At 40.6% G+C, this 27113-nt stretch overlaps 1 protein-coding gene across 1 annotated transcript in view; it reads left to right on the top strand.

Annotated features, from left to right (window-relative positions):
* CAP2 (cyclase associated actin cytoskeleton regulatory protein 2) overlaps positions 1-27113 on the top strand; it is a 152707-nt gene that overhangs the window by 53933 nt on the left and 71661 nt on the right. The window contains exon 4 of the mRNA XM_069563318.1: positions 11998-12075. Within this exon, the coding sequence (XP_069419419.1) occupies positions 11998-12075 (78 nt within the window). The remainder of the gene's footprint in view (positions 1-11997; positions 12076-27113) is intronic.

Here is a 27113-nt window from a genome sequence, read left to right as displayed (position 1 = left end):
AAGCTGTGGTTGTCTTGAAGAGCGAGAGAGCCATGTTAAGGGGGACGATGGTTAGAATGCCTGGGTACCAAGCATTGTGCTTCCTGAGGTCTAGAAAGAAGGAAATCATTTCTTCAAAAAAGAATACATTCCTGGGACTTCCCTGGCCATCCAGTTGTTAAGACTCCACGCAGGGAATGTGGATTCAATCTCTGGTCAGGGAACTAAGATCCCAGGTGCATGGCCAAAATTAAAAAAAAAAAAAAAGAATACATGCCCTTTTTTAATGACAATACTTCTTGTGTTTTGTCAAGCTAACCAGGTGAGGAACTTACCTTTCAGTTATGGTTATCAGCAACCCATTCCTTTCAAAATGGGACGTTTGTTGTCTGTTCCACCTTGTCGCCTGTTAGTCATTAGTCATTCTCAGCTTGTTTCCCCTGGGAAGGTACTCAGAACTTTCTGATTATGAAATTAAATAATAAACTTCAATTGTGTTCTCATCACATCTTTTTGATAATTATTTTCTGATAGTAAAATTTAAATGTTTGAGGTAGAAATTTTGACAATATGAAGAAGAAAATTTTAAAAACCACTCATAATCCCACTACTCAGTTAACTGCCGCTGATACCATGGCATATTTACTTCACCAGGACATTGTTCAAAGTCCTCCTTGGTAAGATAGACTCAACACTGATCTGTGAGGGCCATATGTATAAGGACAAGTGACACATACCGACGGAGACACGAAGATGCTGACTGAAATTAAGGGGACAGTTGTAGTCTAAGCAAAACTTGGCCCTTCTATGTCACTGTGGCAATTCCAGGGTCAACAACAAGTAGCAGTTAATCTGATTTCTCATTTCTTAGCTTATATCATTAGACTATATGGCTGACAAAACAGATTTTGCCGTCAGAACAAGTTTCAGCACAAGCATGCCTCCAGTTTTCTTTGTAAAAAGTAATCCTGGCTTGCTTCTTTGTGCCTTTCCTATTGGCACGTAGGGAAGGGAGAGCTGTTTCCCAAACATATGCAAAATAGGCCAAAGTTCATGGGAACTAAAGATGTCAGAGTGAAGAGACATTGTGAACTTGCATGTTTGTTCTTGGCAGTGATGGCATTAAGAGGCAGTTTGGGTGTTGCTTTAGTCCCCTTCAAGCATCCCCAGATAAATATGATAAAAATAACAATAATAAGCACAAAGAATAAAACTCTCATGCACTGATAGGATAAGAGCTTCTTGAGAGAACTTTGCTATTTTTAACAAACTGAAACAATCCAAGGAAAAATAGAGTGTTTATCATTGAGTCTCTTAGTGACCCCCTGTCAGCACAGTCCCACCATCCTTTCCACCAGATAATGCCCCTAAGCCCCTCTCGCATAGCTGTTCATAACCATCCCCAACTCCGATTCCGTAATCCAATATGCATATATCACAAGGCAGGTAATGGGGAAATGCTCTGTCATCAGAAGGATGAAGTTGGGATGGAAGTTCCAAAATGTCTGAAAATGGAAACAGAATACGTTTTTTCTCCTTTAAAAAGAAGCAGAAAGTTCATACCAATGTCAGTTCCCTTGTTTTGATGTTGCACTATATTTAAGTAAGATATAACTAATGAAGTAACTTAGGACTTCCCTGGTGGCTCGGAAGGTAAAGAATCTGCCTGCAATGCGGGAGACCCAGGTTCGATTCCTGGGTGGGGAAGACCCCATGGAGAAAGGAACAGCAACCCACTCCAATATTCTTCCCTGGAGAATCCCATGGACAGAGGAACCTGGAGGGCCACAGTCCATGGGGCCGCAAAGAGTCAGACACGACTGAGCAACTGACACCCACACCCACACACCCACCCACACACACACACACACAGAGCAGGGTAAACTGGCTCCTGAGAGCACAGCACCTCTCTGTACCGTCCTTTCAGCTTCCTGTGAACCTATAGTTATTTCAAAATAGGTAAAAATAAAAATCTTTTGATCTGTAAAGTGTGGGAATTTCAGAAAATTAACAGCAGTGTAATAGAAACATTTTTAAAACTCTAAGATGTTAGTGAACTGATATCTCTTTATAAATAAATAGTTATGTCTTGGAGAAAAAAATGGCAGCCCACTCGTGTTCTTGCCTGGAGAATCCCAGGGACGGAAGAGCCTGGTGGCTACAGTCCATGGCGCACAAAGAGTCGGACATGACTTGAATGAGAGACTGAGCAGTTATTTCTTGAAAAAATAAAAAAGAAGTGGAAGAAGGACTTTCAGTTTCTGATTCTGCATGTAAAGAGCCTGGAAGTCACCACTCCATCCAAACAACAAGAAAAAAGCTGAACTCTGAAACAGCAACTCTTGTTGGGTCCTTAAAGGAGGACACAGGGAAAACTGCTGTCCCAAAGACCAAAGAAACAGGTGAAGTTTGGGCTTAGTAGAGCAGAGACTCATGAGTGAAACTGTCAAGGGAACCAGTTGTTGTTCAGTCGCTAAGTTGTATCTGATTCTTTGCGACCCCATGGACTGCAGCACATCAGGCTCCTCTGCCCTTCACTATCTCCTGGAATTTGCTCAAACTCATGTTCATTGAGTTGATGATGCTATCCAACCATTTTATCCTCTGCTGCCCTTTTCTCCTCCTGTCCACAATCCTTCCCAGCATCAAGGGCTTTTCCAACGTGTCAGCTCTTCATATCAGATGGCTAAAGTATTGGAGTACTTGTTGAGGTAGAAAAACCTGAATTATAATTGGCAAATTATTGGAAGCTCAATGCAGACAACTCAGAGTTAAGAACTCCGGGGGAATCCATTCATAGGCAGCCCCCACAATATTTTGAGATTTACCTCTAACAGCTCAACTAGGTTCCCACAGTAAATCCTGGAGAAAAATCTGCTTGGGCTTTTGGCAGGTGGAGGGCAAAAAGAAGCATTTTGAAATAAGCCAGAGCACTGAGTTCTTAGTAAGGCCCTAGCGTTACCCTACTACCAAAATAAAACAAAGACATTATAAGAAAACTACAGACCTATATTTCTGTGGACATAGATGCAAAAATCCTCAGCAAAATATTAATTAAATCTAAAAATATAAAAAAGAATTATATACCATGATCAAGTTGGATTTTTTTCCCCAAGTATGCAAGGTTGGTTCAACATTCAAAAATCAATTCATGTAATCTGTCACATCAGCAGAAAAAGAAAAATCACATGATCATATCAATAGATGGAGGGAAAGCATTTGACAAAATCCAACACCTATTCCCTGGTGGCCCAGTGATAAATAATCTGCCTGCAATGCAGGATACTCGGCTCGAGAAGATCCCTTGGAGAAGGAAATGGCAACCCGCTCCAGTAATCTTGCCTGGGAAATCCCATGGACAGAGGAGCCTAGAGGGCTACAGTCCCTGGGGTCACATAGAGTCAGACATGGCTGAGTAACTAACAACAGTATCAAATTCTTTGTCGGGAAGATCCGCTGGAGAAGGGATAGACTACCCACTCCAGTATTCTTGGGCTTCCCTTCTGCCTCAGCTGGTCAAGAATCCACCTGCCATGTGAGAGACCTGGGTTTGATCAATCCCTGGCTTGGGAATATACCCTGGAGAAGGGAAAGGCTACCCACTCCAGTATTCTGGCCTGGAAAATTCCGTAGACTGTATAGACCATCTTTTAGGACTTGAAATAGCTCAACTGGAATTCCATCTCCTCTACTAACGTTGTTCATAGTGATGCTTCCTAAGGCCCACTTGACTTCACATACCAGGATGTCTGGGTCTAGGTGAGTGATCACACCATCCTGATTATCTGGGTCGTGAAGATCTTTTTTGTATAGTTCTTCTGTGTGGAATTCTAGTTGAGCTATTTCAAATCCTAAAAAATGATGCTGTGAAAGTGCTGCACTCAATATACCAGCAAATTTGGAAAACTCAGCAGTGGCCACAGGACTGGAAAAGGTCAGTTTTCATTCCAGTCCCTAAGAAAGGCAATGCAAAGAATGCTCAAACTACCAAACAATTGCACTCATCTCACACGCTAGCAAAGTAGTGCTCAAAATTCTCCAAGCCAAAATTCAACAATACATGAACTATGAACTTCCAGATGTTCAAGCTGGTTTTAAAAAGGCAGAGGAACCAGGTCAAATTGCCAACATCCTCTGGATCATGGAAAAAGCAAGAGAGTTCCAGAAAAACATCTATTTCTGCTTTATTGACTACGCCAAAGCCTTTGACTGTGTGGATCACAATAAACTGTGGAAAATTCTGAAAGAGATGGGAATACCAGACCACCTGACCTGCCTCTTGAGAAACCTATATTCAGCAACAGTTAGAACTGGACATGGAACAACAGACTGGTTCCAAATAGGAAAAGGAGTATGTCAAGGCTGTGTAGTGTCACCCCTCTTGTTTAACTTATATGCAGAGTACATCATGAGAAACGCTGGGCTGGAGGAAGCACTAGCTGGAATCAAGATTGCCGGGAGAAATATCAATAACCTCAGATATGCAGATGACACCACTTTATGACAAAAAGTGAAGAAGAACTAAAGAGCCTCTTGATGAAAGTGAAAGAGGAGAGTGAAAAAGTTGGCTTAAAGCTCAACATTCAGCAAACTAAGATCATGGCATCCAGTCCCATCACTTCATGGCAAATAGATGGAGAAACAGTGGAAACAGTGTTAGACTTTATTTTTTGGGGCTCCAAAATCACTGCAGATGGTGACTGAAGCCATGAAATTAAAAGACACATACTCCTTGGAAGAAAAGTTATGACAAACCTAGATAGCATATTAAAAGCTTACCTGGTGGCTCAGAGGTTAAAGCGTCTGCCTGGAATGTGGGAGACCTGGGTTCGATCCCTGGGTTGGGAAGATCCCCTGGAGAAGGAAATGGCAATCCATTCCAGTACTCTTGCCTGGAGAATCCCATGGAGGGAGGAGCCTGGTAGGCTATAGTCCATGGGGTCGCAAAGAGTCGGACACGACAGAGCGAATTCACTGCTATGGTAGGTAGAATATTAAAAAGCAGAATCGTTACTTTGCCAACAAAGGTCCATCTAGTCCAGGCTGTGGTTTTTCCAGTAGTCATGTATGGATGTGAGAGTTGGACTATAAAGAAAGCTGAGTGCTGAAGAATTGATGCTTTTGAACTGTGGTGTTGGCGAAGGCTCTTGAGGGTCCTTTAGACTGCAAGGAGATCCAACAAGTCCATCCTAAAGGAGATCAGTCCTGAATGTTCGTTGGAAGGACTGATGTTGAAGCTGAAACTCCAATACTTTGGCCACCTGATGCAAAGAGCTGACTCATTTGAAAAGACCCTGATGCTGGGAAGGATTGAAGGCAGGAGGAGAAGGGGACAACAGAGGATGAGATGGTTGGATTGCATCACTGACTCAATGGACATGAGTTTGGGTAAACTCTGGGAGTTGGTGATGGACAGAGAGGCCTGGCGTGCTGCAGTCCATGGGGTCGCAAAAGAGTCAGACCCAAGTGAGTGACTTTCACTTTCAACACCGATTCATGATAAAAACTCCATAAACTAGGACTAGAGGGAAACTTTATCAATTTAAAAGTTTCCCTCTAGTCCTAGTTTATGGAGTTTTCTTACAATGACAAGAAACTGAGAACTAACATCATATTTAATGGTGAGAATATCAGAGATAAGGTGCAAGGCAAGGATGTCCCCTCTCACCAATCATTTTTAACATCAAACTAGAAATTTTTGCTAATGCAAATAGGTGAGAAAGGAATTAAAATATACCGCGACTGGGAAGGAAGATATAAAACTATCTTTTATCACAGATGACATGACCTTCATCTATGTAGAAAGTTCAAAAGAATCAACAGAAACTCTCCTGAAACTTAATTAAGTGATTACAGCATGCACTATTTGTTAGAGAATTCATTAGAAATGTGAATTCTTGGGCCCACCCATAGCTATTGAATCTGAAACTCTGGGGGTGAATCGTGACAATCTCTGTTTTAACAGAGCCTCCAGGTGACTATGTGACTCAGCTGGTAAAGAATCTGCCAGCAATGCGGGAGACCTGTGTTCAGTCCCTGAATTGGGATGATCCCCTGGAGAAAGGAAAGGCTACCCACTCCAGTAATCTTGCCTGGAGAATCCCATGGACAGGGGAACCTGGGGGGCTACAGTCCATGGGGTTGCAAAGAGTCCAGCGACTTTCACTTTCACATTCTTTCACCAGGTGACTATAATGCAAACTTAATGCAAACCAGTTGAGAAATGCTGGTGTCAGCCTTCTTCATGGCTCTTTATGTCAGCCCAGACAGCTTTGATAACCTGGCTTTGTAGGGTTGGGTCTTATGTTCATATCTATAAGATTAAGCATCTTCAATATTGTTTTAAGCAGAATCGTGAAGTGGGTGAAACTTGGCTTTGGCATCCTATCACCTCTTTTTGTCGGCTCATCTTCCTGCCTTGCTTTCATCTGTTGGGTTCTCTTTTACCTTTTTGTTGGATGAAACTCAAGAGACTTCACTGTTAGGATAGATTAAAGGGTCCTAAGGAATCAGATCTAAAAACACAGCACCTCTCATTATAAAATATGGGACTTTGGCAGACTCATTGGGCAGGAATGTGAAGGTGGTGTTGATAGTGACCTTCCCAGAGCCTCCAAATTGCACCTGATGAGCAGATGCCCATTCCCTTGACCTTCAGTCAGAGAAAGAGGACCCCCTTCCCTTTGCTGTCTGGTTCCCAAGAAGAGGGCTGATACAGTCATAAGATCTGGAAGTATCTTCTGCACAGGCATCCTAGCTGGATGCTTTTTGCATCTCCTCCAAGTCTTAACCTGTGCCCTCTCTCCCAGTTGCACCTTGCTCATTTTATCATCCACATGGTGCTTTGTGGCCTATAGATTTCCCAATGAAATAATGCAAAGCTTTAATGGGTGTTCAGAGACCAATTGGGCCTCCCCAGGGAGCCAGTTTTCTCTCAGGGGGAGTAGATGAAAATAAGTCATATTAACTGGTGTCTGTATATCCCGAGGCTTGCTTTAAACTGATGACTGAAATTCATTCTCCTACTCTTTCCCCTCAGACCACAGGTCAAGATTGTACCCCAACCTGTCTGTCTAAGAATTCCAGTCGCCCAAGTGAAAATTGATAGAATCCAAGCAAAATGCACAACTTTGCCTCTTACCAACACTGTCCCTTTCCTCTCTGCACACACGTGCTCACAGGCAGATAGATGTGCATGTATATCCACAAAGGTCACTGAGGCGCTCTGAGCCTGGCACACGTGTGATGAACAAACTCAGCAGAAACCCTCAATTATTTGTCGTTACTGAAAATCCCTACGTTGGACTTTTTCTTTCACAATGTTTTAAACGGCCTGAGTGAGCCAAATTCTTCCTTTCAAGTTATCAGAACTCAGCAGGTTCAGAGGAATTGTTACTGATGCTGTCTGGTTGAGGGGACTCATGGAACTTTCCAGAAGTAAGAAGCAGGTGGATCAGAATGCCTCAAAGATGGAATAAAAATTCTTTGAAATGTGAATGGATTAGATTAAAAATGAATGTAGTTTAGAGTCTGCTAGTCACGCCCAGAGTTCCGGGGAGCCGGAAGAGGTACACGGCTGAATCCTCAGAAAGATTTGTCTACATAAGCACATCGAAAGGGAGAGTGGACGCAGATAGCTCAATATTCAGCCTTTCTGTCCTCCAACCTCTGCTGCTGTTGTTGAGTGAAAGGCCATGTGGGGGGAGAGACTAATTAATGAAATTGGCCATCTTCACCTAATCAGACCTGCCAGAAAATTGTTCTGTTAACAAAGAGCTAAATGTTGTTGCTCAGGAAAGTAAAAAAGGGCAGTGATAGTGTTCATCTTGGGATAACTGCAAAAATATTGTTAATGCCACCTCTGAGCTGCAATTTTAACTGTAGCAGTCAGGCAATCCCAAATTGCTGTTCCCACAGCAACTATGATTCAGCTGACTCCACAAGGCTTGTCATAGATGAGGACCATACTTCTGTATCATCATTGTGGGAGAAGTGCAGTTCTTTTATTTATGTCTAAGCCATGGAAAGTTTTATTTCATAAGCTTCTATTTGGAAATGTGGTTATTAGAGACTGACAAAAGTCCTTCTGAACCACTGAAAATAAATGTTTTGATGTATGGATAAGCATTCATGCCACTCTTGAGCTTCATATTCGGAAGGTCATAATGGTCTCCAGGACAGTAAAATTTGAAAATCCTCTGTTTCCCTAAGGAATATCCAAAATTTGAGATTTTTGAGCAACATAATCCCAGCACTCAGACTGCCAGGACAAAGAGATGGTGTACTCCAAAAAGGAAAATATACCCTTATTTAAATATTCATAAGATTTAATCTGTTATGTTTATGATGATGAATTTGTCATTCTAAATGTAAATGATCTACAAATCTTGGTTTTATTTTAAGCATTTTCTTGTCAGTAAGGGGGAAAAAAAACCTTGGATGAGAAATGAGAAAAGTTAAGCATTCCCTTTTCCTGTCTCCTATTCTATCAGGCCCTAGAAGATTAGGATGAACACTTTTGCTTGAAGTGGAAAATAAACCAGTCTCCAGTAAGGTGGCAAAATGCTCAAGGAATCACCCACAGGGTTACTAGAAATGGTGTGTCAGAGAGGAACAGAGCAGGCAAAGAAAAGTCATGGGCTTTCCCTCAGAGGAAATGAGATAATGAACAGAAACAGAGTTCTCGCTATGGCTTAATTAGAGTGTAACTTAGACTCTTAAAACTTAATAAGAGTATTAGCATATTTTTCGGAGAAGGCAATGGTAACCCACTCCAGTACTCTTGCCTGGAAAATCCCATGGAGGGAGGAGCCTGGTAGGCTGCAGTCCATGGGGTCGCTAAGAGTCAGACATGACTGAGCGACTTCACTTTCACTTTCCACTTTCATGCATTGGAGAAGGCAATGGCAACCCACTCCAGTGTTCTTGCTGGGAGAATCCCAGGTATGGAGGAGCCTGGTGGGCTGCTGTCTATGGGGTCACACAGAGTCGGACCCAACTGAAGCAACTTAGCAGAAGCAGCAGCAGCATATTTTAAAAATATTTTTCAGGGGCTTCCCAGATGGTGCAGTGGTAAAGAATCCACCTGCTAGTGCAGGAGATGCAAGAGACACAGGTTCAGTCCATAGGTCGGGAAGACCCCCCTGGAGAAGGAAATAGCAACCTGCTGCAGTTTTCTTGCCTGGAGAATTCCACAGACAGAGGAGTCAGGTGGGTTACAGTCTGTGGAGCTGTAATGAGTTCGACATGACTGAGTGAGCACACAGCATAGCTTAAGGTGATAGAACAATAAGAATGAAATAAAAAGGGAAATTGAAGTCTAATGAATCAAAATCAAAAACAACATTAATACAGAAATGAAATATAAATTAGTAATGTTAATGTATATGAGACCCTACTGAATATCCGTTGATCAGCAATAGAGAAGTATTGATATAATCATAGTAATTACAGATGACAGATAAGGAAATGAAGGGCAGAGAGAATCTAAAAGGTACGAAATCGTTCAAATATTATACAGTATGAAGATAATTGTTGGAACCCCTGAGTAGAAAATCTAACAAATGGAAGAAAACATATTTTGAAAGATAAAGTTATGTAAGAAAATTTACCATAAACGTCCAAATCTATTCCAAGAAATATAACACAGAATGCTCAAAATCCAGACATAACTTAGTTAAGTTGTTAAGCTTCAAGGATAAAGAAATAATTCTTCAGGTGTCAAAATAGAAAAGTCAGTTTCCTACAAAGGAGAAAAAAGTCAAGCTGGCTTAGATTTGCACATTGCCACATTCACTGCTATCCTTTCTGCACATGGTGAGAGAGAGACCCAAGGATGTTATATCTAGACAAGATGTTGTTAAAATATATAGACAGCAGGGAGGCATGCTTCAGACTGAAGAATTTAAGCAACTTTGAAACCTTTTTGAGGAACATACTTGATAATTGGAGTCTAGCCAGAAAAAAAATATCAAAACTCAGAAATGGAGAAGTCATGGTAAAACAACTGGTGAGAACCACTAGGTATGTCTAAATGTAGAAGTAATTCTCAGTAGCTATGGGATTAGCATTACCGTAAGAATAATAACTAAAAATGAAAAATGGAGACCAGAGGTAGAAAGAACTGGGAAAGGCCTGTGTTCTTGTCTTTCCCAACAAGGAGTCAATTAGTATCATCTAAAATTACAGTATGTCATTTAAAGTATAAATACATAAGTATTCCAGTCTCTGAATATTTTATATTTTTATCTTAGAATGATCATTTGTGTGCATGCTCAGTTGCTAAGCTGTGTCCAACTCTTTGCAACCCCACAGACTGTAGCCTCCAGGCTCCTCTGTCCATGGGATTCTCCAGGTAAGAATACTGGAGTGGGTTGCCATTTCCTTCTCCAGGGGATCTTTCCAACCCAGCGATCAGACCTGCATCTCCCACATTGACAGGCGGGTTCTTTATCACTGAGCCACCAGGGAAGTCCAGAATGATCATTTAAATCATTTAGAATGATTCACAGTAATTATAGTGCAGAAACTTTTATTTGAAGCTTGTCAGTTCTTTCTCTTTCATCTTTAGTATTCAATTATAATGAAAATTTATACTTTCATTTTAAAAAATAGTACTTAAGGTATGGCCCCATTTTACCAATGTCTGTCTGCATATGGATTTTTAAAGGTGGATACTGTGATGTTCATCTTGTATTAATAATGATTATTTCTAGGTTACGAGGTATTTTTAAAAAATTTTTAATCTTTGTAACTTACGGCATTTAAACAAATATTCTGAATCATTGTGCTTTGTCTTATGAAAACAACTGGATGACTTTGCTTAAAAACTAATTGTGTGTGATATAAACATTTGAAATTATTTTCTTCTTGATACTCTTCTGCAACTTTTTGAATTTAAAAAAATTAAAGAATTAATCAACTAGTTAGGAGTGAGTAGATGGCAAGAATAAGAGAATATGGTACCATATATTTGAAGACTTTCCCACCTGCTCAACTCCTTTTAGGGTGTTGAGTCCAGGTAGATCTGAAGTCTCCTCTAGAGCCATCTAACTGAACAGTTGTAGCAACTACTATTGCTCGGTGAGCATATCTTAAATACTTATTTTTGTTTATTTATTTGGCTGTACCAGGTCTTAGTTGCGACATGCAAATCTTTAGTTGCAGCGTGGGAACTAGATGTGGGATCTAGTTCCCCAACCAGAGATCAAACCTGAATCTTCTGCATTGAGAGCAGAGTCTTAGCCACTGGGCCATCAGGAAAGTCCCAGGTGACCGTATCTTTATGGGGATGGCTTAAGGGACAATTTTCTTTCCATTATCAAGTGTAGAACAAATTGGGCTATGAAAGAAACACCCTTTGGAAAATAGTTACACTTTGGGGCTCAAAAATTTTTTTAATAGCTTCATTGAGATATATTTCACATATCATAACATTCACTCTTTTAAAGTATATGATTTGGTGATCCTCAGTATATTCACCCTGTTGTGAAGCCATCACCACTGTCTAATTCTGGAACATTTTCATTACCCCCGAAAGAAGCTCCATACTCATTAGCAGTCACTGCCCATTCCTCCCTGCCGCCAGCCCCTGGCAACCAGTAATCTACTTTCTCTCTGTAGTTGTGCTTATTCTGGACATTTCATATAAACGGAATCATACAAATGTGGTCTTTTGTGACTGGCTTCATTTGCTCAGCATAATGTTTTCAAGGTTCCCCCCATGTTGTAGCATGGATCAGCACTTCATTTCTTTCTATTGCAGCGTAATATTCCATTGTTATGGATATATCACATTTTGTTTATCCATTCATCAGTTGATGGACATTCTGGTTCTTTCTGCTCTCTGGCTATTATGAATAATGATGCTGTGAGCATTTATTTACAAGTTTTTTGTGTGGACAGGCATTTTCATTTTTCTTGGATATATACCTAGAGATGGGATTGCTGGATCATATGGTAAGTCTCTGTGCAGGCACTCACACAATTAAACTGTTCCCTTTTTGTTTTTGTTGCCAGGCAGAAATGGTGCATAGTGCTTTCCAGGCCCAGCGAGCTTTCCTTCTGATGGCCTCTCAGTACCAGCAACCCCAAGAGGTAAGAGTGTATCCTGAGAACCGAGGGTGCCCGGGGAATGGGCAGTGTAAGACAGAAAATAGACAAGCAACAGAACCAGTTACTGTGAGACACATCCTGAAAATGAGATGCGTAGGACTGAAAGTTCTGTCTCTAATCCAGATCATAGTACAAAACATTTCTTCAGCCTTTACAGTCTTATTATGATCAAATTTATGCTGTGACATTCGACATCACCTATTTAAAGGGTCAGTTTATCTATGTGGCCTGTAGTCTATTCGTTTTTACTAGTCTCACAACCAATTTGTAATTTAGGGAGTATTTACTACTAATTTTTAGTTCATATTTTGTGCTTCTTTGTTATCAAAAACTGCTAGATTGCTGCTTCTCAAACTCTAATCTTCATCTGAGTCAGTCTGAATTCAGTGATTTGTTAAAGTGCAGAGTCTGGGTCATAGGTCTAGAATAGAGCCCAGGATTCTGTAGTTCTAACAAGCTCTCGGTGATGCTGATGCTGCTGGTCTGTTGCTACATTTTGAGCAAGACTCAGGCATCTCCACCTGAAATGCCCACCAGCACAAAATCCTTTCATAGACAAATACCAAGCTCGTGTTCTTTATTCCTGTCGTGTCTATATCAAAGCAGGCTGTTATGCTGCATTAACAAACATTCGCAAAATCTTAGTGATTTGCAGCCCTGATTGATAGTGATGACATCCAGCTCCAAATTCCCTGTCTCATTTTGGACTAAGACACATGGTTCTTATAGTCTCTATTACAAAGGATTTCAAATTTTTCAACCTTGATCTGTAGGAAAAAGTGTATTTTATTTCACTATCCAGTTGCACAAAACAACAGTTGTAATGTGCATTTCGTTATGATGTATTTCACATAGTCCATTCTATTGCTCTGTTCTTTTCTTCTTTTTCAAAGATTGTCACCCACTGAATTGATTTCATGATGTACTTATGAGTCATCCCATCTTGCACCTTGTAAGCACCCCTCTTGTCTTACAGGCATATTACAGTGATCCTGATATAGAACAACTTGTGAAACATGTGCAGAACATCTCATGCTTTTCTCCCCTTGTTGTAATTTTTAAAAATGATCTTTGGGCAAAAGATTGTTCTAATCCTTACAGTAGTGTCACTAAGAATTCTAGTGACACAGAAGAGCAAATACTGTACAATCGCACTTATATGAGGGATCTTAATTAGTCATATTCTCAGAGACAGAAAGTAGAATGGTGATTACCAGGAGCTGTGGGGAGAAACAGATTGTTGTTGAATGGATAAATGGGTTTCCCTTCTGCAAGATGAGAAAGTTCTGGGGATCTGTTTCATAACAGTGTGCATATACTGAACACTGCTGAACTGTGCACTTAGAAAAAGGCATATATAGGAAGCCTTTTTGGGTATTACAGACCAGGTGCTGCCAAACTATGGCCCATGGCTCAGATGCCTGCTTTTTTGAATTAAATGTTACTAGAACATGGGGGAAAAAAAAGGACTCTAGTGACAATTTATCAAGCCCATCTTTTCCCAATTGATGGAGTCTCACGTAAAAAATGGCCAAGAAACCCCTTTTCCCAGGGAAGATAGGATATTTCTAATTTGTGAGCATGAAAAATGAAGTTCAGTGATAAATTTTAATGCCCTGGCCATGGAATCTAGACCTGGGCCCATTACTTTACTCACCATCCAAAGCTCTCTTCATGGATACTACACAGAAAAAGAGCTGTGATGCATAGACATTTACAAGAGTTATGCGGTGAAATAAAACTGTAGAAGATGTTTATAGTTAGTAGGGAGAGGTGAAACAAGTGCTTTTGGCATGGAGACATCTCCCATCACCTGGGAGAGGTGTGGAAGGTGATCTTTAATCATCTCTACCTTTTGTCATTGTTCATTCGCTCAGTCATGTCTTACTCTTTGTGGTTCCATCGACTGTGGCGTGCCATGCTTTCCTGTCCTTCACCCTCTGCTGGAGTTTGCTCAAATTCATGTCCGTTGAGTTGATGATGGCATCCAACCATCTCACCCTGTCACCCCCTTCTCCTCCTACCATTAATCTTTCCCAGCATCAGGGTCTTTTCTAATGAGTTGGCCCTTTGCATCAGGTGGCCAATGTATCGGAGCTTCAGTATCAGTCCTTCCAGTGAATGTTCAGGGTTGATTTCCTTTAGGATTGATTGGTTTAATCTTGCAGGCCAAGGGTCTCTCAACAGCCCCACAGTTCGAAAGCATCAATTCTTCAGCTCAGCCTTCGTTATGGTCCAACTCTTACATCTGTACATGACTACTGGAAAAACCATAGCTTTGATTATATGGATCTTTGGTCAGCAAAGTGATGTCTCTGCTTTTGAATATGCTGTCTAGGTTTGTCATAGTTTTTCTTCCAAGAAGCAAGTGTCTTCTAATTTGTTGGCTGCAGTCACCATCTGCAGTGATTTTGGAGCCCAAGAAAATAAAATCTGTCACTGCTTCCACTTTTCCCCCTTCTATTTGCCATGAAGTGATGGAACTGGATGACATGATCTTTTTTTCTTAATGTTGAGTTTCAAGCCAGCTTTTTTTACTTTCCTCTTTCACCCCTATTAAGAGGCTGTTTAGTTCCTCTTAACTTTCTAAGTTAAATAAGCAGGAAAGAAACAATATACAGTCTCATCATACTCCTTTCCCATTTGAACCAGTCCATTGTTCCATGTTCACTTCTAACTGTTGCTTCTTGACCCACGTATGTGTTTCTCAGGAGTCAGGTAAGGTGGTCTGGTATTCCCATCTCTTTAAGAATTTTCCAGTTTGTTGTGATCCACACACTCCAAGGCTTTAGTGGAGTCAATGAAGCAGAAGTAGATGTTTTTCTGGAATTCCCTTGTTTTCTCTGTGATCCAATGAATGTTGGCAATTTGATCTCTCATCTCTACTGTGAGTGACCCCAAAACTTCGGCCACAGCTGAAAATGTAAGTTCTGCTAGTCCAGTGCCTCTAAAGTCCTGGAATGGGCACCACTCAGAAGACAGGCTTGTCACAGGGGTTTTTGGGAGGTCTGCTACCTGGGCCCTTCCACCTTAGTTTTGGACAGATGGGCAGCACCTTTGTGGTAAAGGACCACATCTGTTGTGCTGTAACTCCAGCAGGAAGTGCCTTTCCACCTACAGACACTTCCATATTTTCTTCAACACATCTTATGCTGCTGAGGACCTGACAATGAAGCTGTGTGTGTGTTTGCATGAAATTAATGTGTACCGGTACATAGTGGAAGAAATTAACCCTAGGTTTCCAGCTAAATGGAAGATGATTTATGGCCATTGACTGGCCTGTTGATTTTATTCTATTAAAAAGACTAGGAAATCTGAGTTTTTTAATCCTCCATAAGTAAGAAAGAGTTTCTTCCACCTGCCCTCTCTTTTTCTGTCTTTATTTGACTTGCATTTTAAAAGGAAATATTGGTCACAGCACTGTTTACAATAGCCAGGACATGGAAGCAACCTAGATTTCCATTGGCAGATGAATGGATAAGAAAGTTGTGGTACAAATACACAGTGGAATATTACTCAGCTGTCAAAAAGAACACATTTCAATCAGTTCTAATGAGGTGGATGAAACTGGAGCCTATTATACACAGTGAAGTAAGTCAGAAAGAAAAACACCAATACAGTATATTAATGTGTATATGTGGAATTTAGAAAGATGGTAACAATGACTCTATATGCAAGACAGCAAGAGACACACATATAAAGAACAGACTTTTGGACTCTGTGGGAGAAGGTGAGGGTGGGATGATTTGAGAAAATAGCATTGAAACATGTATACTACCATATGTGAAATGGTAGTATACATTGATCAGTTCAATTTCTGTGCATGAAACAAGGCACCCAAACCTGGTGCACTGGGACAACCCAGAGGGATGGGATGGGGAAGGAGGTGGGAGGTGGGGTATGGGATGGAGGACACATGTACACCTGTGGCTGATTCATGTCAGTGTATGGCAAAAACCACCACAATATTGTAATGTAATTAGCCTCCAAATTAAAATAAATAAAATAGTTTAGAAAATAAATGAATTAGTTTTTTTAAATAAATAAATAAAAGGAAACATTGGGACTTCCTTGGTGGCCTCGTGGTTAACAGTTCACCTTGCTAAGCAGGGGCCACAGATCTCTGATTGGGGAACTAAAGTCCCACATGCTGTGCAATTACTGAGCCCATGTGCTCAGGAGCCCACACTCACCACAGCTAGAAAATCTGTGCCCCTCAATGAAAGATTCTACATGGTGCAACAAAGGTCCAGTGTACTGCAACTAAGACTTGAGGCAGCCAAATAAATAAATAATTATTAAAAAAAAAAAAAGGAGATAGTGCCTTCCTGTGCACTGAGCAGGAATCTAAAACTAATTTTTTGTCCTTTCATTATTTAAAGAGTCTGAGAAATTAGAAGAGAAAGGAGGGTGAGAAACCCCTTCTGTCCGTTCCTCCAGCTAGTGATATGCATGGCCCAGCACAGTGTTCTGCCAGAGCACTCAGTAAGGATTTTCTAAGCTGTGGGGAAGTAATCCAATTTGTTGATAATTTATTAATCTTAAACCAACCAAGAAATCCTAGTAGTTAACCTTAGTACTTAAGCTAATTACTTAGGTACACTGAGAGATTCCGATTATTTGTGGGTTTATGCCCATAAGTTTGAGATTTTAAAAATATATATATTAATTTGTGAGGGTGGTCAAGGGTAGAATCTTTGGACTTGGGCCTACCTGGATTTGAACCCCAGATCTTCTACTCCTTAGCTTTGTGAATCCAAATGCAAGAAAAACAAAAAGGATCATCTTTTTCTTTCTTTTTTTTTTTTTTCTGGATGGCTACTGGCAAATTAATAAAGTCCACAAGAAACTCCCACTGAACTGAGCCACTCTCACTAAACCAACTTGTCAAGTTACCCACTTAAGAAAGCAGTTAAATTCTCTTAGCCCATGTTTCCTTATTTTTAATAGGGATAATAGTTCTTATCTCATAGAGTTATTATGAGGATTGAATGAGAAAAAATATGCAAGGGTCAAGTGATTGAATAGGAGACTTTGTACTAGTTCAGTCAGTTCAGTTCAGTTCAGTCACTCAACTGTGTCCAACTCTTTGCGACCTCATGAATCGCAGCACGCCAGGCCTCCCTGTCCATCACCAACTCCCGGAGTTCACTCAGACTCACGTCCATCGAGTTGGTGATGCCATCCAGCCATCTCATCCTCGGTCGTCCCCTTCTCCTCCTGCCCCCAATTCCTCCCAGCATCAGAGTCTTTTCCAATGAGTCACCTCTTCGCATGAGATGGCCAAAGTACTGGAGTTTCAGCTTTAGCATCATTCCTTCCAAAGAAATCCCAGGGCTGATCTCCTTCAGAATGGACTGGTTGGATCTCCTTGCCATCCAAGGGGCTCTCAAGAGTCTTCTTCAACACCACAGTTCAAATGCATCAATTCTTTAGTGCTCAGCCTTCTTCACAGTCCAACTCTCACATCCATCCATGACCACAGGAAAAGCCACAGCCTTGACTAGGCAGACCTTAGTCAGGTTAGTCCAACTGCTTTAAGCAGAAGTCCCTAATTCTCATTTTTCTTGCTTACCTGAGGTCTGCTGTGGTGTTTTTGATTAACAGTCTTCCATATGGTCCTTCAGGGACCAGGCATCTTCCATCTTTAGCCCCTTCCTGACTCCCGGCCCTTGGCGACCGACTCGGGAAGGACAGTGCAGGGTCATTCCCGGGCAGGTTTCTGGGGTCAGACCTGAAAGTGGTATATGTCGCCCCTGCCTTCGTTCAGTCTCTCGGACGCTTGTAGTTGCAAGGGTGGCTGGGAAATTTAATCAGCCTGTATGCCGGGAAGGAGGAATTCATGGATTTGGTGAGTATTTAGCCAGTCTGCCAGAGTGGTTAAGTTGGCTTGACTAAAATGAGGTCTGTCTCAGTGGAAATATCTTTCTAAACTCTCAAGTGGGTTTTTCTGGGCTAATCCCCTAGGAGGCATCCAGAGAAAGACAAGAAAACTTTCAAATCTAACCACTGAATTTGTTTTCACTGTACTTGAGTATAGAGAGGTCTAGAGATATAGATACATGTATATAGAGATCTCAACGTTTCTTTTAATTAGAGTGAGTTCATCCCCCGCCCCCGCTTTTTTTTTTTTTGCCTCTGTATTGTTTAACACAAAGTGTCAAATTATTGTCCAATATTTTGAAATGGCAAGCAAAGTAGTCATGTGACTTTGATCTCAGAACATGCTTTGAGTAAATTAGGTGGAGCTAGTGGCAGGTCTGGATATTGTAAAGAAAAAGCAAACGAATGAACAAAGACAGACTCCCAAGTGTTCCTTAAGTCCCTGCCCAGAAAATGTCACAGCGTAGCTCAGTCACGATTGCTGAATCTTGAAAGATTTGGCCACAATGAATACTGCCAAGTTCTGTTGTTAGGGGGCATATGACAGGTAACATAATGCAATAGAGCAATTCTGGCCCTAATACAAAGTGAAATGCCTACTTTAAAATATTGCCTTAAAGCTTTCTGTCTTCATGTAAAGGTATCAAGAAAATATTCTGTTGAGTAACTGCTGTTATTTATATGCGTTGAACAAGTCTTTTTAATGGTTTTTTAAATATGTAAGTCTACACTTATCTGGAAAACAGAAAAATAAAACTGCAAGAGAAGTAAAAGGTAACAAGTTTTCATCTTTTGTGTCTTGGTCAGTTATGTTTACATTTGACAGTAGTATTTCCCAGTTTTCAGAGTTTCAAAAAGGACTAGCATCTTAGAACCTAATCAGTGACTCACTTTATGGCCTTTTCCAAATTAACTGTCTCACTTCATAAATAGGCATGAGTTTGGACTCATTGATATTACTAAGTGGGTGGTTCTCTTAGCTATCAACTCAAAAGCACTCAAAGGCAATGCAGTCTTTTAATTTCTGAAGAGGTAGGCTTAAACCCAACTGAAATGTCTGCCCAAGTACAATCTATGATGAGCAGGTAAAAACAGGTTACAAACAGAGACAGGATTGAATTTTTTGTAACCAGCAGCTTTCTGAATAGCATTTTGTGTTGTATTTGGAGAAGTGAGGCAAAAAGAAGCCTTTGCTTTTCACATGAGCCTTTCCAGGGCCAGAAAATTGCCTTGGTAATTACACCCGGGCTTCATGTGTAGGCTGGATGTTGATGCTGGTTCATGAAGAATGAAGCACCCGGGAAGGAAGGAGAGGAAGAGGTTTGTGTGATATCATCAGGGTCTGCTTGAGTTGACAGCTTGAAGCTACCCAGTCGGGGCTGAATCCCAACAGGAAAGCGAATCATTAGTTTATCAGGATGCAGAGAGGAGGATAATCAGAAAGGAGGGTAATGCTGTCATTCTTCTGCCCAGACTGTTTGCTTTAGCAACATAAAGCTGTGAATGAGCCTGTGAGCTGTGACAGTGGGTTAGTAGCTTTATAGGTATTTAGAAACCCAGGACTATGGAGGCAAAAGGGATTTGCTAAGATCCTGTCCTGTTGGACATCACTCATGGTGACTATTTTTTTTTTTTAATCTGATAAGGCACATTAGCTCATTTCTCTTTGTGTAAGACATGAATTAGATAATGAATGATTGCCCAAAGGAAGTGAGGTGGTTATCACACACATGGGATTTGGGGGATTATCCAAGGGGGTAAAGGTTAATAAAGAAGGATAATATCCTTTGTTTTATCCACTATTTCATACTAAATTTGTTACAGTTCCAGACTGCCTCAATGGCAAATTCTGCAAAGAGGTTAGGGCTACCTATATGGCTAGGGAATTTTTCATTCTCCCTTTGAGTCAAGTTTTGGGATCACATTGCATTTTTCATAACATGATTATCAACTATTTTTCATTCTCCACTGTGAAGCTTCCTATCTGTTTGCTAGACACCATAAATCTGATATTTCAAAATTGGTAGGGTTACAAGTTTTTCTCTTACAACTTGATTCAAAAATTAATTTTAAAAGAGGTTATTAACATCGTTCAACAAATCTTTTTAAAAGCCAAACATGTTTTAGCCTTTGGGTTTGCTACTTGTTCGTCATTTCAGCAGCCTTAACATGAGTCTTCTCTGCAAGATGTAGCTTCTATCATCTGTACAAAGCTGTATATGCGAAAATAGCAGACAGGGAGAAGGTAATTCCAGCTGGCATTCCAGTCTGGATCCGCTGTCATAAATTACTTAGCAGAGGGCATGGTCCGTTACTTTTTATGGTCATGTTCTATATTTGTATGTGCTGCGAGTTGGGTCACATGACAAAACCATCATTTGATATTAGTGTTTATGTGCACCAGCCAGTGAGGGCTGGATTTAAGCTACACTCTGCAGCACTTTTAATCTGTACACTTAGCTCTTAATTGAAAATGCAGACACTTCCCTAAGTACTAAAATTACAAATACCTCAGAATAAATTTTACATAATTATTTTTAGGAGAAGACAAACTACTGTATAGTCTCACTAATTGAAATGCACTGTGCCTTCCAGAGATTTGAAAACATAAATTTTGAACAGGAACAGGCCAACATTGCCAGAATAATAAAGACCCATATTCACCACTTAATGTCTTCCAGCCCCTCTCCTAAGTTGAACAAGAGAGCATCTTACTGATGACAGTGTTTTTAGTGAGGATGCCTTTCCCAAACTAATGGAGAGAAGAAAGCACACACATGCTTTCCCCCTTCTGTTTCCCACTTTGCTTCCCCCCAGCTGGCAGCAAACACCTAGAGAATGTACTCCTTCCTGGACGATTACCTCTTTTCATAAACTGAACAGGAAAAAAGAATGTTCTTGTCAGGTTTTTGGTAGATTAACTGCTGCCAGGATTAGTGTTTCTATATCTGGAATCGCTTATTAGGTAAATTTGCCTGTTAAGTAGTTACTTCAGATCTTTGTTAAACCCTGTTTACCTTACATATTCCAGCCCTCTTTAATTTCCTCCACTCTATTAATTTATTTCTTGGGTCTTTTTTTTTTTTTTTTAGCCAAACATTTACCGAATCCCCTGCTATATAGCAGTCACAGCATTTGGCATTTCTGCATCTATCATTAGCTCATTTGTGGGAGAAAATACTTTGGGAAAATAAGGTCTGAGTGATGTTATTTATCATGATTCATATATTTCTGTACTTTGCCCTTATCTTTGTAATTACTGTGCTCTTTACCACCATGACCACTGTTTGAACTTTCCTACCTACTCTCCTCTATTAAGGAACATATTCAACATGCCTTCTGATGGTCTCTTTATAGCTTTGAACTTCCCAGCACCTTTATAGTAGTTTCTGTCAACACAGATGTAACTCGTTTACATGACATTTTAGGAACATCCCACCGTTAACTTTTTGTGCATGTTTTCCATCCCCTCAACAAGATTCTAAGAGCTTCAGGGAGCTTGAAAGTTGATGTGTCTTTGCTTTTATGACTCGTTGTAGTCTTAACTATATTTTATTTGATGTCAAGTTTGATTAAAAAAAGACCAGCTCCGGCTTCTGACACTTTGGGTTGGTTTGAGGAATAAAAGCTAGGTTAATAGATTCCAGTAGTAGAGGAAGGGAACGGAAGAACAGGGTGAAATGACATTTTTATTTAGTGGTACTGTTATCTTAAAAAACGAAAGAAAACTTGATATTGGGAGATTTATATAGTATGAATTGAGATATCAGTTGAAGGTATAACTGCTAAAATGTAAGTTGTGGATCAGCCACATCAGATTCGCCTTGAAAAAGTGTTCTTCAGGGGAATTTGGAAAAGGGAAAGTTAGGGGAAGAACAGGGGGCCTGGGGTTAGGAAGGCATTTCATTTCAAGGATGCCGTTTCACTGCTGCACGCTGTCACAAAACGAGTGCCTCTGAGGCTACCACTGAATGTTTCGTTTCTGGATGTTCAGAGCAAATGACAAGAAATGAGCTCGGCCAGATTTGGGTGACAGATGTAGCTCAAGCATTCAGTGATGATAGAATATAGGTTCTGAGAAGTGTGCTGATTCAATTCACACGGGCTGTGGAGATCCAGCTGGCCTGGTATTTAAATGCTGTTGAAAATATTCCAATTAGATTTCCCTATATAGAGTTTTCATGTAAATTGTGAAGAGTGGTACTTTCTTGAGGCGATGACATTGTTGTGAGTGTCCAGCATCAGTCCTCTAAAACTGGTAATTTCACAGTTAGAACCGAAGTGACTGCAGTGCAGAAGAACTTCAGGCTTGAGCCCATCTTCGTCCATCTGGATTCTCTACATAGGATAATGGGTAGCGCCTCACCCAAATTGGATTTCAGTTGGTTCAAACAGCAGGAGTCCCATCATTTCCTTTGGCTGGATAGCTTATGGTTGAATGTGTTTAGTGTTCCTTTTGGAAAGTCATAAGTTGGAACAGGAACAAGGATCTAATTTGAAACTTCACATTACCAACCTGACAGCAAATGAAGCACAGAGAGGGCGAAATACACATAATAAAAACCAGGGTACAGCTAACACATTATCATTATTTAAAACGGGGGACCGTAGCTCCAAGTCCTATAAAGAGGTTATAAATATATTGTTAACTTTGAGTCCCTAATGGATTTTAGAGCTTCCATGATGGCTCGGTGGTAAAGAATACACCTGTAATGCAGGAGATGCAGGAGATATGGGTTTGATCCTTCCTGAGTCAGGAAGATCCCCTGGAGAAGGAAACTTCAACCCACTCTAATATTCTTGCTGGAAATCCCATGGATAGAGGAGCCTGGCAGACTACAGTCCATGGGTTGCAAAAGGGTTAGACACGACTGAGCAGCTGAGCAACAACTACAAATGAATTTTAACTTCATATGCCACTCGGTTAAAATTCTGAAAGAGATAGGAATACCAGACCACCTAACCTGCCTCTGGAGAAACCTAAATGCAGGTCACAAAGCAACAGTTAGAACTGGACATGGAACAACAGACTGGTCCCAAATAGGAAAAGGAGTACGTCAAGGCTGTATATTGTCACCCTGCTTATTTAACTTATATGCAGAGTACATCATGGGAAACACTGGGCTGGAAGAAACACAAGCTGGAATCAAGATTGCCAGGAGAAATATCAATAACCTCAGATATGCAGATGACACCACCCTTATGGCAGAAAGTGAAGAGGAACTAAAAAGCCTCTTGATGAAAGTGAAAGAGGAGAGTGAAAAAGTTGGCTTAAAGCTCAACATTCAGAAAACTAAGATCATGGCATCTGGTCCCATCACTGCATGGGAAATAGATGGGGAAACAGTGTCAGACTATTTTTCTGGGCTCCAAAATCACTGCAGATGGTGATTGCAGCCATGAAATTAAAAGACTCTTACTCCTTGGAAGAAAAGTTATGACCAACCTAGATAGCATATTGAAAAGCAGAAACATTACTTTGCCAACAAAGGTCCCTTTAGTCAAGGCTATGGTTTTTCCAGTAGTCAGGTATGGATGTGAGAGTTGGGCTGTGAAGAAAGCTGAGTGCCGAAGAATTGATGCTTTTGATCTGTGGTGTTGGAAAAGACTCTTGAGAGTCCCTTGGACTGCAAGGAGATCCAACCAGTCCATCCTAAAGGAGATCAGTCCTGGGTGTTCTTTGGAAGGAATGATGCTAAAGCTGAAACTCCAATACTTTGGCCACCTCATGCGAAGAGTTGACTCATTGGAAAAGACTCTGATGCTGGGAAGGATTGGGGGCAGGAGGAGAAGGGGACGACAGAGGATGAGATGGCTGGATGGCATCACCGACTCGATGGATGTGAGTTTGAGTGAACTTCGGGAGTTGGTGATGGACAGGGAGGCCTGGCAAGCTGCAGTTCATGGAGTCGCAAAGAGTTGGACACGACTAAGCAACTGAACTGAACTGATATCATAGCTTACCTATCTGAAACTGAAATTGGCTATAGTAAATAGTCATCAATAAAAATTTACTTGACATTTTTAGAATTTGAAGGATCTTTTTATAGAGACATACTGGATAATTCATTATCGTTAAAATACGTTTTGTGGGAAAATGAGAACTCTTGCCTTTCCTTTTTCTCTTTTGTCAGGATTTCTCTGGTCTGGGACAGAGACATTCAGAATCATTCTATATTCTCTAATACTGTACCTGAGACTGAGCCATCTTTTTTTTTTAATGTTGTTGTTTAGTTGCTAAGTCGTGTCAGACTGTAACCCCAAGGACTGTAGCCCACCAGGCTCCTCTGTCCATGGGATTTTCCAGGCAAGAGTATTGGAGTGAGTTGCCATTTCCTTTCCCAGGGGATCTTCCTGGATCAGGGATTGAACCCGCGTCTCCTCCATTGGCAGGCAGATTTGTTACCGCTGAGCCACCAGGGAAGCCCAAGGAACCAAAGAGTCACAGCATTCAGTGATCTGTGTCTGAGACAGGACTTTTGTTTCTGATCATTCCAATCAACTTTCCTTTGTTGATATCTGGAGATGTACTTGGTATGGATTGGAGTACTCTCTTGGGTCACAGAAGAGCAATGGGAAGAAAGAGAACTGAGAAGGATCAGCATATCTCCTTTTTTATGTCAGTCAGGAGGGAGAGAGGAGGTTGTCAGCCAGGCACGCGGCTGTGCACCTGGGGACTTTTTAGCACATGACTTCCCTGAACCACTCTGCGCTTATTTTCTTCTTTGTGTTTTTGTCCATCATTTGTAGCCCCAAGGCCCTGAAAGTGTTAGAAAGTAGGTGTTAATTAATAAGAAGGTAGCGATAAAGGAGTGAAACTGTGAAATACAGGGCTGTCTGTCGTGTTACAACATGTCATGAAACCACCTTTATTTCCTTTGATTTGTTATTAATATCTTTATTTCCAGTCAGGTTCCCCTAAACTTTGTTGTTTTCCCTAGATCGATTGACTCATCATGCTCTTAGGTTGCCCCTGGCACCACAACAGTTTGATTGTTGACTTAGGTTGTGAGTAATGCCTTCAGTGACTGCCAGTCAGTACCAGGGAGGGATCGATACAATAGAATGTGATTATTCAGTACTGCCGAGTGATGAACACCCAGCCCTGTGTCCAGTGGCCGTAGTAGGTGCTCAGTAAGAGGCTGAGTGAGTTAACCATCTAAAGCCAACAGGACATTCAAGATGATTAAGACCTTCTCCCCAGATCACTTATTAAATGAATGCCTGGGAACCTTCTCTTATCTTTGTGGAAACAAACAGTACATGGAAAGTCAACCCCAATTGCTTTTTACAGTGAGATAATCTCAGGGCGACTGGAAGAGGAGAGTGTTCTCTCTGTACTTATTGGATAGATATTCTCTGGCAAAAAGGAGATTCATACTCAACAAGACCATAGGAAGACCTTAGCATAATCATCTCCTGGCCTATAAAAATAAATATTATTATTTCCATATAGATAAGGAATAAAACACAGAGAGATTACTTGTCTAGTATCCCTCAATAAAGCAAAAAAAAAAAAATTGAATGCCAGGTTTTTCTAATTCTAACTCTGAATTTATCACCTCAGTCTGTCTTTTGTTTGGCTTTTTGGTTCCTTTTAATTTTCTTTAAAATGCTAATTAAATTATGTTCTTCCTACCTGAACATCAAGATAATTGGCTTATAAGATCTCCCAATGTGTGACTGTCACCACACATTTCACCCATGATCTTTTTTTTTTTTTTTTGCTCTGAAAGGTTTTAGGTGGTTTTAATCTTGTTTGTTTTTTTCCTATGTGGAACATTTATTTCACTAATAATGGGACTTCAAGATAGATTTAGCTCATTTAAAAGAGTACATTTGCTGAAATTTCCATGACCTTCTCATTTTCTTGACCTCAAAGAGGATGAACATCATTCAATTTTGTCCCTGATTTTTTTTTTGTTTTGTTTTTTAAAAAGTGAATTTAAGAAATTCTAAAGGTAATAAATACTATGCTCAAATGACTTACAGTATTTCACACCCTTCTCAGTTCTATGTCAAAGTATTTTTTCTGCTTTTCCCATAGAACATAATTAAATATTCACATTTTCTCATATCAAGCAAATTTTAATAGTGTAATTTTAAGGGACATATACTGTATCCAATAATTATATATGATACTATTTAATTGGGCATTCTATTTCTGAGTTACATTTGGTTGATCATAGATTCTTATGATCCATATATTAATTTTTTATTCTATTCTCCAATAAAAGTTCAGTTCAGTTCAGTCGCTCAGTCGTATCTGACTCTTTGTGACCCCATGAATTGCAGCACTCCAGGCCTCCCTGTCCATCACCAACTCCCGGAGTTCAGTCAGAGTCGCGAAAATCAAGTCAGTGATGCCATCCAGCCATCTCATCCTCTGTCGTCCCCTTCTCCTCCTGCCCCCAATCCCTCCCAGCATCAGAGTCTTTTCCAATGAGTCAACTCTTCACATGAGGTGGCCAAAGTACTGGGGTTTCAGCTTTAGCATCATTCCTTCCAAAGAAATCCCAGGGTTGATCTCCTTCAGAATGGACTGGTTGGATCTCCTTGCAGTCAGAGGGACTCTCAAGAGTCTTCTCCAACACCACAGATCAAAAGCATCAAGTCTTCAGTGCTCAGCCTTCTTCACAGTCCAACTCTCACATCCATACATGACTACTGGAAAAACCATAGCATTGACTAGATGGACCTTTGTTGGCAAAGTAATGTCTCTGATTTTGAATATGCTATCTAGGTTGGTCATAACTTTTCTTCCAAGGAGTAAGTGTCTTTTAATTTCATGGCTACAGTCACCATCTGCAGTGATTTTGGAGCCCCCCAAAATAAAGTCTGACACTGTTTCCACTGTTTCCCCATCTATTTCCCATGGAGTGATGGGACCGGATGCCATGATCTTAGTTTTATGAATGTTGAGCTTTAAGCCAACTTTTTCACTCTCCACTTTCACTTTCATCAAGAGGCTTTTTAGTTCCTCTTCACTTTCTGCCATAAGGGTGGTGTCATCTGCATATCTGAGGTTATTGATATTTCTCCTGGCAATCTTGATTCCAGCTTGTGTTTCTTCCAGCCCAGCGTTTCTCATGATGTACTCTACATAGAAGTTAAATAAGCAGGGTGACAATATACAG

The sequence above is a fragment of the Ovis canadensis genome, chromosome 20 (assembly GCF_042477335.2).
Source record: "Ovis canadensis isolate MfBH-ARS-UI-01 breed Bighorn chromosome 20, ARS-UI_OviCan_v2, whole genome shotgun sequence".
Classification (NCBI taxonomy): domain Eukaryota; kingdom Metazoa; phylum Chordata; class Mammalia; order Artiodactyla; family Bovidae; genus Ovis; species Ovis canadensis.
The sequence above is the reverse complement of the archived record's forward strand: the minus strand, read 5'-3'. Positions and strand labels throughout refer to the sequence as shown.